The sequence below is a fragment of the Mobula hypostoma genome, chromosome 3 (genome assembly GCF_963921235.1).
Source record: "Mobula hypostoma chromosome 3, sMobHyp1.1, whole genome shotgun sequence".
Lineage (NCBI taxonomy): Eukaryota > Metazoa > Chordata > Chondrichthyes > Myliobatiformes > Myliobatidae > Mobula > Mobula hypostoma.
The window spans coordinates 9,904,847-9,921,038 of NC_086099.1; the positions used below are offsets into that span (position 1 = coordinate 9,904,847).

The 16,192-nt window shown below is 43.2% G+C and overlaps 1 protein-coding gene across 1 annotated transcript in view; it reads right to left on the reverse strand.

Moving 5' to 3' along the window:
- LOC134343849 (methyl-CpG-binding domain protein 3-like) overlaps nucleotides 1-16,192 on the reverse strand; it is a 138,899-nt gene that overhangs the window by 37,579 nt on the left and 85,128 nt on the right. Inside the window, exons 4-5 of the mRNA XM_063042628.1 lie at nucleotides 11,754-11,844; nucleotides 4,110-4,287 (exon numbers count right to left, since the gene is read on the reverse strand). Of these exons, the coding sequence (XP_062898698.1) occupies nucleotides 4,110-4,287; nucleotides 11,754-11,844 (269 nt within the window). The remainder of the gene's footprint in view (nucleotides 1-4,109; nucleotides 4,288-11,753; nucleotides 11,845-16,192) is intronic.

The following is a 16,192-nucleotide window of genomic DNA, read 5'->3' on the forward strand; positions in this document are numbered from 1 at the left end:
CCTAGTGGTCACAGTGTGTATATGCAGCTGTTCAGTGTGTCCCCTAGTGGTCACAGTGTGTACATGCAGCTGTTCAGTGTGTCCCCTAGTGGTCACAGTGTGTATATGCAGCTGTTCAGTGTGTCCCCTAGTGGTCACAGTGTGTATATGCAGCTGTTCAGTGTGTCCCCTAGTGGTCACAGTGTGTATATGCAGCTGTTCAGTGTGTCCCCTAGTGGTCACAGTGTGTATATGCAGCTGTTCAGTGTGTCCCCTAGTGGTCACAGTGTGTATATGCAGCTGTTCAGTGTGTCCCCTAGTGGTCACAGTGTGTATATGCAGCTGTTCAGTGTGTCCCCTAGTGGTTGCAAAACATTTATGAGATCCTCAAAAACTCTGGAGCCTCTGGTGCTGCGTTATTTGAATAAGGGCATTCTGACTGGTTGACTCTTACCTGCAAATTTGAATGGAATTTTTCTTTTCTATGGGTATGTAAAGCGCTGCCCTATATTCAGCACCATCTTTTTTCTTCGCTCACTGGCCTCTGGTCCTGTTACTATCCATTTTAGATTTTCTTTGTTCTATTAACACTTAATAAGATCATGAAGCAAAACGTTTTATGCTTCTTTCCTGACTTCTGAAAGAACCATAAATTAAATGCTTGGAAATTCCTTCCCAGATTTCCCTTGAACTGCCTTAATTCCCAATTTTTTAGACAGGCTTTTGGCAGCACATTTAATACATCCCTATATGGGAGTGTAGGTTTAAGATGGAGATCATGAGAAACTACTTTCCCAGACAGTCTTAATGTGGCACTGTAGCACACCGGTTAGTGTAATGCACCAATGTCTTTACCTATTCTATAAGACCTTAAAACATAGGAGCAGAATTAGGCCATCTGACCCATTGAGTCTGCTCTGTCATTCCATTATGGCTGATTTATTTTTCCTCTTAAATCCATTCACCTGCCTTTTCCCCAAAACCTTTGACACCCTTACTAATCAAGAAACTATCAATCTCCACATTAAATATACCCAATGACTCAGCCTCCACCGCCATCTCCAGCAATCAGTTCCACAGATTCACAACACTCTGGGGCTAAAAACATATTCCTCATCTCTTTTCTAAAGGGACATCCCTCTATTCTGACACTGTGCCCTCCGGTGCTAGACTGCCACACTATAGAAAACATCTTCTCTATGTCCACTCTATCTAGACCTCTCAATATTTGGTATGTTTCAATGAGATCCACCCCCTCTCATTCTTCTAAACCCCAGCAAGTACAGACCCAGAGCCATCAATAGTTCCTCTTACATTAACCCTTCCACTCCCAGGATCATTCTCGTGAATGTCTCAGGTCATAGTCAATGTCTCAGAACTCAGTGCTTGGGAGAACTAACAGATCACGATAACTAATTGAATAACAAGTAGATATGTTATTATTCTTATCCAGGGACTGTACTCAACATTTCAGTAACTTCTGCCATCACGGTGTGACTCTCTTGCTTGGCATATTTGTACTCCCTCACTTTGATCTTTGTTTTAATGCCAGCAAGACAATTGCATATTTTTCATCTGTGGAAATAATCTGACATACACAGTGAAACATGCAACACTTTGCACACTCAAGCAACGGATTTCAGGACAGAATCTTCCAAATATAGCATGAATGAAAATAAGTGATTGTTGCAAGAAGTTAGCAAATTTAGGTCATACAGCGCTATAGCACAGACACAGGCCCTTCAGTCCATCTAGTCCATCCTGAACTATTTTCCCACAGTTATATGGTACTACAGTACAGAAACAGGCCTTTTGGCCCATCATAGGCCACAACAGCACAGGGTACAAGCAAGGAAGAGCCAGAGGGAACAGTCCCTTTAGAACAGAAATGAGCAGGAATTTCTTTAGCCAGAGGGTGGTGAATCTGTGGAATTCATCATCACAGACGGCTGTGGATGCCAAGTCATTGGGTACATTTAAAGCAGAGGTTCTTGGTAAGTAGGGGCGTCAGAGGTTACAAGAATGTGGTTGAGAGTGATAATAAATCAGCCATGCGAAAAATGGCAGAGCAGACACGATGAGCAAAATGGCCCAGTTCTGCTCCTATACCTTATGATCTTGTGGTCTAACATGTGACTTGCTTGAATGTGAAACCCAGAACAAAGTAACAGCTACTACAGTTACTACATGATTACTATTCCCTTTAAACTGCGTGAGTGCGCGGCCACGCAATAACTGAAATGCCCCTGCACACATCGGCTTTGTTGCCATGAAGATGGAATTTTCTTTTATAAAATGTTTTATTAAAGTGCCGTGCAGTCTTCAGGCGATGTAAAACTTTCCTCCTCAGAGCAATGGGTGGTCCATGCAGCTGTGTAAAAAATGAGAGGGAACTTCATACATGATCTGCACATTGTGCCGACAGGAACAGGATGAAGTGAATTCAGCATCAAAGAATTCCCCAAAGTTCACAACAGTGCGTGGCGGAGTGACCAGTGACTTGCTGAGAAAGGATGACGATGGTGGGGGGAAGTTTGTGGAGAGAGACAGGATGTGAAGCAAACTGAAATGTACAGAAGTCATACTAAATTACTAAAAATAATACCAAACTTATTCAGGTGATCAAAGCAAGGGCAGGATCCTTAAATACACAAAGAATGAGGTATTTAAAAACTGAAGAGACGGTAGCAAAGCAGCATAACTTTTATTACTAGTCCCCCTTGGGAAACTTGATATTTTACTGGTAAATTAATGTTTAACTTATTATTATTATGTTCTAATGTTGGAAAATAAAAGTCCAAGAAAATGACAGATTTAAAGTTAGCACTGTCTCTATCAAAGTTTGTGACTCTCCCGGCTTACCGGGAGATATTTACCACATTAACTGACTCCTCTGAAGCATCCGTAATATTAGAACTAATAGAAAGGTCACCTTGCATTAATCAAGATAATACAGTCAAAAGAGTAAAAGTTGAAAGCATTGAAATTCTACTTTATCATCTGGAATTCAAAGCCAGAAAATCAAAATATTACCTGCGAGATACAAAACAATCTGAAGAATTAAGATTACTGTGTGGGTATCCTTCTCTCACAATCTACTACATTCATCCACCTGACACTGTTAAGATTTACGAAATTCAAAGTTCAAGATAAATTTATTGTCACTATAGCTATATGTCACCATATACTACCTTCAGATTCATTTTTTTCTTGCAGGGTTTTAGAGGAAAATAAAACCCTGCAAGGTTTTAGAGACTTTTTAGAGGAAAGTAAAATGTTGCAGGGTTTTAGAGACAAACTGTGAAAATAAAAAAAGAAAGAAATCAGTAAACAAATAATACTGAGGACGTAAGTTGTAAAGTCCTTGAAAGTGAATGCTTCTTCCTTGTAGCAGCAGTACTTGTATATGTGACCAAATATCATATGGCCAACGGTGCCCTGATAAACTATAATCCCATAATCCCTGTTTCACACCGAGAAACATCAAAAGATAACATTTTCAAGTAAACAGCATAAGTAACTGTTCACTTTAAGTCTAAAAGGCTTAAATTTTACTCAGTGGCCACTTAGCCACTGAGTGTATCTCTGTATGGTCATGGTCTTGCTCTGCTGTGGCCCATCAACTTCAATGTTTGATGTGTTGTACGTTCAGAGACACTCTTCCACACACCACTGTTGCCTTCCTGTCAGTTTGAACCAGTCTGGTCATTCTCCCCTGACCTCTCTCATAAACAGGGTGTTTTCACCCACAGAACTGCCACTCACTGGATGTCTTTTCCTTTTTGCACCATTCTCTGGGAACACTAGAGACTGTTGTGCATGAAAATCCCAAAAGATCAGCAGTTTCTGAGATACCCAAACCACTCAGTCTGGCACCAGTAATCATTCCAAAGTCAAAGTCACTTAGATCGCATTTCTTTCCAGTTCTAATGTTTGATCTGAATGACAAATGGACCTCTTGACCATGCCTGCGTGTTTTTAAGCATTGAGTTGCTGCTGCCTTAGATATTTGCATTAATGAGCACGTATAGAGATATACCTAATAAAGTGACCATGGTATACTTATAGCCTGATCTGGTATAAATACCATTCTGAAGTGGCCATTCTTAAAGTTTCTTTTGTTTCCTCACCTGATATCCTTATCAGTGACGACAAATGCTCGACACATTGGCTGGTAAACGTTAAGCCAGACTGCTGGGTTTTTCTCTACTGCTGTAGATGGTTGTCCTGTAATGGGTCCGGAACTGGTGTGTAAGGCACTTGCTATTGCAGACAATAATGCTTCATTTGTGTTGCCAGGACCAATACCTTGGTAACAAAAAACATGATAGAAATTATTGTTCATATTTAATACAAAAGTCATTTTCTTCCAGTAACTTAGATACGTGACTACTAAAATGATTGAACGTACAGCATCACTTGGAATTAATGTCGGTCCATGATCTCCTCTACTGCCACGATGAGGCCATTCTCAGGTTGGAGGAGCAATGCCACGTATTTCTTCTGGGTAGCCTCCAGCATGACAGTATGAACCTCAATTTCTCTATATACCGGTAATTTTTCGCCAATCCCTCTTATCGCTTTTTCCATTGCCTATTCTGGCTCCCTTCTTACCCCTTCTCCTCACCTGCCCATCACTTCCTTTTGGTGTCCCCTATTCCTTCCTTTCTTCTCATTACACATTTTCCTCCCCTATCAGATTCCTTCTTCTCCAGCCCTTTACCTTTTCCATCTATTGCATCTCAGCTTCTTACTTCATTACATTCCCTCTCCCCCCTCTACACCAGGTCTTCCCCGTCACCCGTCAGATTGTGTTCCTCCCTCTCCCCCACACACCTGGTCTTCCCTGTCACCTGTCAGATTGTGTTCCTTCCCACCGCCCCCACCCCCCACACCTGGTCTTTCCTGTCACCTGTCAGATTGTGTTCCTCCCTCTCCCCCACACACCTGGTCTTCCCTGTCACCTGTCAGATTGTGTTCCTTCCCACCGCCCCCACCCCCCACACCTGGTCTTTCCTGTCACCTGTCAGATTGTGTTCCTTCCTTCCCCCCCCCCACACCTGGTTTTCCCTGTCACCTGTCAGATTGTGTTCCTTCCTCCCCCACAACACCTGGTTTTCCCTGTCACCTGTCAGATTGTGTTCCTTCCTCCCCCCCCACACCTGGTTTTCCCTGTCACCTGTCAGATTGTGTTCCTTCCTCCCCCACAACACCTGGTCTTCCCCTCACCTGTCAGATTGTGTTCCTTCCTCCCCCCCCCCCACACCTGGTTTTCCCCGTCACCTGTCAGATTGTACTCCTTCCTCTCCCCCACCTTCTTATTATGGCTTCTCCCTCCCTTTCCAGTCCTGATGAAGTGTCACAGCCCAAAATGTTAACTGTTTACTCCTCCTCCCGTTAATGCTGCCTAACCTGCTGAGTTCTCCAGCATTTTGTGTGCGAGGCTCTGGATTTGCAGCATTTGCAGAATCTCTTGAATATATTAATGAACTTTATTTTTCTTCTTCTTCTTCATCATGCAAGGTAATGCAGTAGCGATACATCAATGCAATCCTTTTGATAAATTTGACAAATATAAAGTTCAACGATGCAATAAGGTAAATGGGAGAATGAAAAATCTGGTGAAAGGTATTCACAGTTCAATGTATCCATGTTGCTCAAGATTTCCAAGATATGCAGAACCTCACGTTTATTTCGAGATACAGTGCAGAATAGACGAGACCCTTCCAGACCTATAGGCCACATTGTCAGCAACCCCCAATGTAAACCTATTCTAATCACAGGATTTACAATGACCAATTAACCTCCTAACCGATACATCTTTGGAATGTAGGAGGAACTGAAGCACCTGTTGGAAACCCACTGGGAGAACATACAACTCCTTACAGAAGGCACCGGGATTGAACTTTGAGCTGTCCAAGTTGCATGCCATCTTGGATAATGTCTCCTATCCACTACATAATGTACTGGGTGGGCACAGGAGTACATTCAGCCAGAGACTCATTCCACCGAGATGCAACACTGAGCGTCATAGGAAGTCATTCGTGCCTGTGGCCATGAACTTTACAACTCCTCCCTTGGAGGGTCAGACACCCTGAGCCAATAGGTTGCATTTCCTGGCATAATTTACATATTACTATTTAACTATTTATGGTTTTATTACTATTTAATTATTTATGGTGCAACTGTAATGAAAACCAATTTCACCCGGGATCAATAAAGCATGACTATGACTATTAGCATTACATTACCAGCTATGCCACCAATACTAATGAATACACTAGGTATTCATTTTGTTCATGGAAATAACATAATTCTATCTGCCATTTTCTTTTAAAATCATATATTTTAATCGAAGTGAAAATCCTTGTAATGAAATCCAAAATCCATCTTCCTGATTTTCTCCTGAACTAGTTTGATCTGGGAAGCAAGCTCATGCTGCCCCCTGCAGATGCAATGACCACACTGCAAGTAGTGAACTATTTTGCTTCTCCAAATAGGCAACCTGTGACCAGTCGTGTGGTGCAGAGCTCTGTGTTGGGTCCTTTCCTGTTTGTCATATACACACAGTGGCTTCTTTATCGGATACAGGAGTGCAACTCAGTGTGGCCTTCGGCTGCTGTAGCCCATACACTTCAACTTTTGATATGTTGTGCATTCAGAAATCATAATAACTGAGGAACTGAAGAAGGCCAAATACGCACTCAAACAGGGCAGGAGTGCTGGACCAGATGGGATACCACCAGACATCCTGAAGAACTGTGACCTGGACGACATCTTGCTGGACATATGTAATACGGCACTGATGAAAGGCGACAAACCAAAACAGGGGTCACTCTCAAACATTATCCCAGTCCCCAAGTCTGGATCCCTCACAAAGACAGATAACTACCGCGGTATCAGCTTGACCCACAACTTAGCAAAGCTATACAATCAGATGATCTTGAACAGGATTTGCACCCTAAGCTAAGATTCTTTCAGAATGCTTTTCGGCAGAAGCGCACAACAGCCATGCAAATACTTGCTCTCCGTAGAATCATCGAGGAAGTCAAGAAGAACAACCTATCAGCTGTGCTTACTTACATCGATTTTCGCAAAGCTTTTGACTCCATTCACCGAGGTAAAATGCTGAAGATCCTGAAAGCTTACGGAGTGCCAGACCGTCTACTGCGAGCAACAGAGTCCAGCTGTACCAAAACCATGGTGAAAGTTGTATCACCAGACGGAGAAACAGCAGTGTTCGAGCTCCTAGCTGGTGTGTTGCAAGGAGACGCTCTGGCACCCTACATCTTTATAATCGTCCTCGATTACGCTCTGCGACAAGCTACCAAAGATCATGACAAGCTTGGTTTTCAGACCAGTTACACTCACAGATCTCGATTTTGCAGATGACATAGTCCTGCTCTCTGAGCAGATGGAGCAAGCACAGCAGCTACTGATAAAAGTGGAAAGAGAATACAATAAAGTTGGACTTCACCTAAACGCTAAAAAGTACATGGCGTTTAACTGCGACGGAGGTACTCTCAAGACTGTAGAGAATGATACCATTAAGAAAGTCTTTGACTACAAGTACGTGGTCAAGAATGATGAGTTCGGAAGGCGCTGGCGTGGAGGGCAATGAACGACATGAAGGAAATCTGGAAGTCGAACCTGATCGGAGAGCTTAAAAAGAGGATTTTCATAGCAGTCATAGAGTCCATTCTCACGTATGGATGTGAGACGTGGACACTCACCAAGACGATGCGAAAGTCTCTAGATGGTTGCTGTACACGAATGCTCCGGATGGCTCTTGATGTGAGTTGGCAACAGCACATGACAAACATTGAGCTCTATAACAACCTACTGATTCTCTCCACTAAAATTGAGGTGAGGAGACTGCAACTAGCGGGGCACTGTCTACGCCACCCTGAGCTACCTGCCAGCCTAGTCATCATATGGGAGCCCAAGCTTGGGAGGATGAACCCTGGGTGCCCTCCCAAGACTATGATCAGCACGCTCCTAGAAGACAGCGGCGCGGCTAATGTAGATGAACTGAACACACTGATGAGGGAGAGGGAGAAGTGGAGAGTCCGTCATCGTGCCTGACGCCGGCCCCCCAGGCCTGAGTCGACATAGTAGTAGTAGCAGCATTCAGAAATGCTCTTCTGCACACCACCATTGAAATGCATGGTTACTTGAGTTACTGTTGCCTTCCTGTCAGCTTGAACCAGTCTGGCCATTCTCCTCTGACTTCTATCATTAACAAAGTATTTTCACCCACAGAACCAATGTAGTTTGCTTTTTACGCCATTCTCTGTAAACTCTAGAGACCGTTGTGTGTAAAAATCTCAGGAGATCAGCAGTTTGTGCTCAAACCACTCCATCTGGTGTCAACAATCATTCCACAGTTAAAATCACTTAAGATTTCTTTTTGTCCCAGTTCTGATGTTTGCTCTGAACAACTAAACATGTCTGCATGTTTTTATACATTGAGTTGCTCCAACATGATTGGCTGATTAGATACTTGCATTAACGAGCAGATGCACCTATTAAGTGGCCACTGAGTGTACATTAACAATGTGGATGAACATGTAGCTGACCTATACACACAAAATACTGGAAGAACTGAGCAGAATCAGCCATAGAGAGGAATAAACAGTTGACACTTCAGGTTGAGACTCTTCATCAGGATTGGAAAGGAAGGGGACAGGAGCCAGAATAAGAAGGTCCGGGAAGGTGGATGTGTAGAAGCTGGCAGGTGATAGATTCAAGTTCAAACTTTAGCTTAAACTTATCACTCAACTGTACACAGCTAAATAAAACAGCTTTCTCTGGAACCAAGGGGCAAAACACAGAATATATATCACGTACAGCACATAGAATAATATTATCACAATAATATTAACAGGTAAAGAAGTACTCTGTAGATGTACAAGTTGACATAAAGTGCATATATGACACCTAATAATTGTCATCTGACTGTATATAGAACTAAACGGAACAATGTTTCTCCAGACCACGGTGCACCCATAATACATATATCACACACAGTACATAAAACAAAATATTACCACAAATAAGTTAAAATGTAATTCAAAGTGCTTGTAGTGCATAACACAGGTAAACAGTAAACAGCTTGCTGTCCCAGTTATAAGACCTTGGTGGTGGCAGAGTATTTGCGAGTCTCACAGCCTGAGGAAGTGGGGGTGGCATGGTAGCGGCATGGTAGCATGGTGGTTAGCAGAATGCTTTACAGTACGAGCAGCTCGGGTTCAATTCCTGCCGCTCTCTGTAAGAAGTTTGTACGTTCTCCCCGAGACAGTGTGGGCTTCCTCCGGGTACTCTCATTTCCTTCCACAGTCCAAAGACATACAGGAAAGTAGGTTAATTGGTAAGTTATCCTGCGATGAGGCTAGGATTAGAATCAGGGGGTTTCTGGTTGGTGACTGGAAAGGCCAGAAGGGCCTATTCCACGCCGTATGTCAACAAAATAAATTAAAAAGCTGTTATCCAGTCTGGCAGTTCTAGTCCTGACACTCCTGTACCTCCTTCCTGACAGTAGTGGGTCAGAGAGATTGTGGGATGGGTGGTAGGGACCCTCAACAATGCTTCAGGCCTTTTGTCTACAATGCTCCCAGTAAATGTCACAAATAGGGGTGAGAAAGACCCCAATGATCCTCTCGGCAGTTCTGACTATCCTCTGTGGGGTCCTGTGGTCTGATGTCTTGCAGCTTCCGTACCAAACAATGATGCAGCCAGACAGGGCACTCTTGATGGTGCTCCCGTAGAAAGTTGTTAGAATGGGGGTAGGGAGCCTTGCTGTGCCACAAGACATTGGCGATCGTGATCTTAACCATGGCTGCTCTGGACAAATTTTCCCACACAAGCGGTTTGCTATTGCTTTTTTTCTGGGCAGTGTCTTTACAAGATGGGTGACCCCAGCCTTTATCAATAATCTTCAGAGATTGTCTGCCTGGCATCAGTGGTTGCTTAACCTGGACTTGTGATGTGCACCAGCTGCTCATCGGACCATCCACCACCTGCTCCCATGGCATCACATGACCCTGATCGGGGGAGCTCACCTTGCCCAAGGGTGACCTGCAGGCTAGTGGAGAGAAGGAGCGCCTTACATCTGCTTTGGTAGATACGTATCTCTACCCCGCCACCCAATCTCCTCAGAAAGTGTAGACGCTGCAGTGCCTTCTTGACTAGTGTGGAGGTGTTACATCATCTGTTATGTGCACACCAAGGAACAACAGTATCTTTCTACTTGCACTGTCATAAATAATGAGTACTGGGTGACACCAGGAAAGGGAGTCGGTGGATGGGTGGGGGAGCTGGGAGGTAATAGGTGGAAGAGCTACAGGGCTGAAGAGGAAAGAATCTAATATGAGAGGACAATGGACCATGGAAGAAAGCATAGGGAAAACTAAAACAGTAGCATAACAGGGCAACACTATTACAGCATCGACAATCCTTCCGCGTCTATAAGGAGTTTGTACGTTCTCCCCCTGACTGCGTGCATATCCACGGGAGAAAAATAAACCTCGCAGCTGGAGAAATCGATGTTCATGCCATCAAGTTGAGTAAGTTGGGCCAAGTAGCCGGTTTCCAAGCTGTATACCTTAATGACTCTAAGGGTGATCAAGGTCTGCTGAATGGACAGGACTCTATGGTCTGATGTAAACACCTTGTGAACTAATTAGATTATCAATGCTAACGGCTCTAACATTGCCAAGTTTTGTTACCTACTAAAAATAAAATCATCCAACCTTCCCTCATCAATAAAAAATGTCCAAGTTAACTACAGTCAGAAAAAGCAGGGACAAAAATGACATAAAAGTAATTTCATGACCAACTGAGCAGAAAATAGAAAACTTCATGCACAGTTCAATTCTACAAATCCAGTGCTGAAGAATCCTCTTCGAAGTTTTTATAGGATTTTTTTTTATACTCAACTTGTGTCTCAAATCAAGATTCATCAGCACTTGTTGGCATTTTGACACATCACAGCTTGAAGAACAGACTTATCTGGAATACATCCAGGACGTATAATAATGAGTAGGTACAATTTTGTGAAAGAAACATTAAAAACTGTGTTACCAATCAGAAGCTGCACAAAATTGGCAAATCTGGGACAAAATGCTTTTATCACATCATCCTGTTAATTATCATAAGACCATAAGACACAGGAGAAGAATTAGGCCATTTGGCCCGTCGAGTCTGCTCTGCCATTTTATCATTGCTGATCCATTTCCCTTTCAGCCTCAATCTCCTGCCTCCTCCCCATATTCCTTCATACCCTGACCAATCAAGAATCTATCAACCTCTGCTTTAAATATACCCAATGACTTGGCCTCCACAGCTGCCCTGGCAATGAATTCCATAGATTCGCCACTCTCTGGCTCAAGAAATTCCTCATCTCCATTCTGACAGGAGGCCCCTCTATTCTGAGGCTGGTCCTAGACTCTTCCACTAAAGGAAACATCCTCTCCACATCCACTCTATCAAGGCCTTTCAACATTCAATAAGCTCCCCTCTCATTCTTTTGAATTCCAGTGAGTAGAGGCCCAGAGCCATAAAACGCTCCTCATGTGACAAGCCTTTCAATGCTGGAATCATTTTCGTGAACCTCCTTTAAACCCTTACTAATGCCAGCATACCCTTTCTTAGATAAGGGGCCCAAAACTGCCCACTACTCCAAGTGAGGCCTCATCAGTGCTCACTTTCATATACATAAAATTATAAACACATAAAATCATAGAAGATAAAATCACATCAGAAGTGGATCTTACCTTGCAATCCTTTGGGAAGTTCTACCGACTTAATGATTTGTTCAGCAATGTCACATGCACTCAATCCTTGGAGTCTTTTCTCCCAGAAAAGCTGTTAAGAAATGGCAAAATTAAAATGCTTCAAAACCCTTCTGCGAGGCAACCAAGAGGGAAACATGAAGGAGTAAATGGACAATGTGGCAATCATGATTTTTTAAAAATATTTTTAAAAAGACAGACATTAAAATTGGAAATACGATAATTCAACTGAACTAGAAAAATCTTCCTTCATAAATCTGAAACCAGAATCAGGTTTATTATCAATGACATCATTCATTCATTCAGTATGTGCTGTGTCGTAAGAAGTGGGCGATCATGGTCTTTCTATGACCATGACTGTCCTTGACAAATTTTTCTGCTGGACGGTGTCTTTACAAGACAGGTGACCCCAGCCATTACCAACAATCTTCAGAGATTGCCTGCCTAGCATCAGCAGTGAAATAACCAGGATCTGTGATAAGCGCAAGCTGCTCATACAACCACCCATAACCTGCTTCATGTGATCCCGATTGGGGTGGGGAGGTCCTATCACTGACATAGGTCATGAAATTTGTTGTTTTGCAGCAGTACAGTGTAATACATAAAAATTACTATGAGTTACTGTAACAAATAGTATACAACAATGTAGTGCAAAAAGAGCAAAATGGTGAAGTAGCTCATTGTCAATTCAGAAATCTGATGGCAGTAGGGAAGAATCTGTTCCTTAATCTTTGAGTGTGTGTCTTCAGCATCCTGTACCTCCTTGATTCTTCATGTCACTTAATTCCTTTCCTTTCTCCCATAAATGTTCAAAGTTTAAAGTACATTTATTATCAAAGTATGTATACATTATACAACTTTGAGATTCCTCTCCTTACAGGCAGCCACAAAACAAAGAAACACAAAAGCCATTAAAAAAAGACCACCTTCAAACACCCACAGTGCAGAGAAAAAAAACAAATCATGCAAACAATAAGAGTAGCAAATAGCATTCAGAACAGAATTTTATGAAAGAGAGTCTGTCCACAGTCACAACCTCAGTTCAGTGCAGAGCTGAGTAAACGTCGCATAACAGTGAGCTAAACCAGCCCATTCCTCACCCCCGGCCCCAACACCCTGACCTTTAGAATGAGGTTAAGTTATCTTTGGAATGCATTTCAAAGGGTTAATATTTTCTTCCATTATGAGAGCAGCTCCTGGTAATGTGGCCATGCTGACGTGAAGACAGGCGTGGCAGTAGCTACAGTTATTTGTCTAATAAGTGATAGCGTACTCAAGCCCTTTAATAAGTGAAGACAGCCTTTCATCCGATCAGCTGAAAATGTGTGAAGGAAGGTAATGGAGAGAGAATCCCGAGGGAGTGAAGTAAAGACAAACAAGAGCAGGCAGTGAGCAAGGCAAGATGAGGACAAGGCATCAAAAGCTTTGGTGACACAAAGTTGCTGGTGAACGCAGCAGGCCAGGCAGCATCTCCAGGAAGAGGTACAGCCAACATTTCAGGCCGAGACCCTTCGTCAGGACTAACTGAAGGAAGAGAAGCTTTGGTGGTAGGTCTGCAAGGACAGGAGGGCATGGGGCATGGAACAGAGACCTTTGGTGGGGGAGTGAGGTCAGTACAGAGGATAATTCCAAGAAATTACAGAAGAACGTTAATAAATGTGCAGAATGTACAAATACTCAACATCGATGACGGCAAGGTGTGGTTTTGTTCCAAAGAACAGAAAGGTTATTTGTTACTTGGAAGATGTGAGTCATGGTATGTTACAGCAAGTACTAGCTCTTCAGTGCACAAAGTTGTGCTGACCTTTTAACTTTCTCCAAGATCAATCTAATATTTCCCTCCCACGTAACTCTCCATTTTCCTTTCATCCATGTGCCTATCTCAGAGTCTCTTAAATGCCACTAATATCTTTACCAACACACCTGGAAGGGCATTCTACGCACCAACCACTCACTCTAAAAAAAAACTGACCTCTCACAACCCCTCTATAATTTCTTCCAATCAACATAAAATTACACCCTCTTGTGTCACCCAAGGTGTACACCTTTGGAACGTGGGAGGAAACCAGAGCACCCAAAGGAAACCCACATAGGCATGAGGAGAATGTACAAACTTCTTACAGACCATGGCGGGGATCAAACTCCAAGGTTTCAGCTGGCCGCTCTAAAGCGTCACAGAGCGTATGATGGTTCTGGGATTGACTCGCTGGAATTTAGAAGAATGAGAGGGGATCTCATTGAAACCTATCTAATACTTAAAGGCCTTGTGACAAGAATACACATAAATTAAGATGTTAGCTGGCCTGGGCTGGCACCAGTGGGATCAGCAGTTAGTCTGCCACCTGTCTTCAGGAGAAAGAGAGATAAGGAAAACAATGGAGCAGCATTTGGAGATGTTAGTGAAGGGACGGGAGAGAGTAACGGAAGGAGAGCTGTCAAGATCGGCTCCCCCTTTGAACCCTGAACTGTTTGAAGTGATGGGCAGGCGATACCCCAGCAGGGGGATAAAAAGGGACAGGTTCGCTAAGGCAGGACACACATGACACCCGAGGTAACGAGACCCTGGAAGCGGTGCATCTCTCACAAGTCGGTGGGAAGTTTTTTGGACGGCTGGTCGCGGGACAAGCCATAGACGCACAGGGTGAAAAGGCACGATCGGCGGGAACCTGGTGTGTGTCCTCCCTTGCCTGGGTGCCGGGTTCACCGCAGAGAAACGATTGTATCTGGAAACGGAGGGGTCACGGTCGGTGACCTCAGATGACATCACAAAGGGCTCGCACGAAAGACCCTTGTCTAGCCTACTTGTAATTTCCTCAAAAAATTGTAATAGGTTTGTCAGGCAGGATTTTCCTTTAAGGAATCCATGCTGAGTTCTCCCTATCTTGTCATATGCCTCCAGGTACTCTGTAACCTCATCCTTGACAATCGACTCCAACAACTTCCCAACCACCGATGTCAAGCTAACAGGTCTATAATTTCCTTTTTGCTTCCTTGCCCCCTTCTTACATAGCGGAGTGACATTTGTAATCTTCCAGTCTTCCGGAACCATGCCAGAATCTATCGACTTTTGAAAGATCATTGCTAATGCCTCCGCAATCTCCACAGCTACTTCCTTCAGAACACGAGGGTGCATTCCATCTGGTCCAGGAGATTTATCTACCTTTAGCCTATTCAGCTTCCTGAGTACTTTCTCCGTTGTAATTGTGACTGTGCACACTTCTCTTCCCTGCCACCCTTGAGTGTCCGGTATACTGCTGATGTCTTCCTCAGTGAAGACTGATGCAAAATACTCGTTCAGTTCCTCTGCCATCTCCTTATTTCCCATTACAATTTCTCCAGCATCATTTTCTATCAGTCCTATATCTACTCTCACCTGTCTTTACTCTGTATATACTTGAAAAAGCTTTTAGTATCCTCTTTGATATTATTTGCTAGCTTCCTTTCATAGTTAATCTTTTCTCTCTTAATGACCTTCTTGGTTTCCTTTTGTAAGGTTTTAAAAACTTCCCAATCCTCTGTCTTCCCACTAATTTTTGATTCCTTGTATGCCCTCTCCTTTGCTTTAACTTTGGCTTTGACTTCTCTTGTCAACCATGGTTGCATCCTTTTTCCACTCGAAAATTTCTTCTTTTTTGGAATATACCTGTCTTGCACATTCTTCATTTCTCACATAAATTCCAGCCACTGCTGCTCTGCTGTCTTTCCTGCCAGTGTCCCTTTCCAGTCAACTTTGGCCAGTTCCTCTCTCATGCCACTGTAATTTCCTTTACTCCACTGAAATACCGACACATCAGATTTCGGCTTCTCTTTTTCAAATTTCACAGTGAACTCAATCATGTTATGATCACTGCCTCCTAAGGGTTCCTTCACCTCAATCTCTCCAATCACCTCCGGTTCATTACACAATACCCAATCCAGTACAGCCAATCCCCAAAAAAGCTGACTGCAAAGGTCTGTGTGTAGAAGCCGTTTGAATATTCATTCGTTTTGCTCTCCTTCCCCCCACTGCCTGCGAACTGAACTGAACTAAATTGAACTGAACTTTGTGTCACTTTGAAATTGGTCATATACCCCTAGACAACAATAGAGCTTGATTGATCCTGTCATCTTAATTCTGTGTACATGTGTGTTTATCATTGCTGAACTGTTGCATTTATTATCCTTTTGATTAGGGTACTGTGTTGCTTGTTTCTTTAATAAAACTTTCTTAGTTCTAGTAATCCAGACTCCAACTGAGTGATCCATTTCTGCTGGTTTGGCAACCCAGTTACAGGGTACGTAACATAAGTGGGGTTCTCATCCGCGATTTTGAATGCTAAATTTGGGACGGAGTAAATTGATTGGGTTAAAATTCCCGAAAGAAAGAAAAGACAAACAGCAGAAATGGAGGCTGAGGAATTTATAAAGGCGCCGACCTTGGA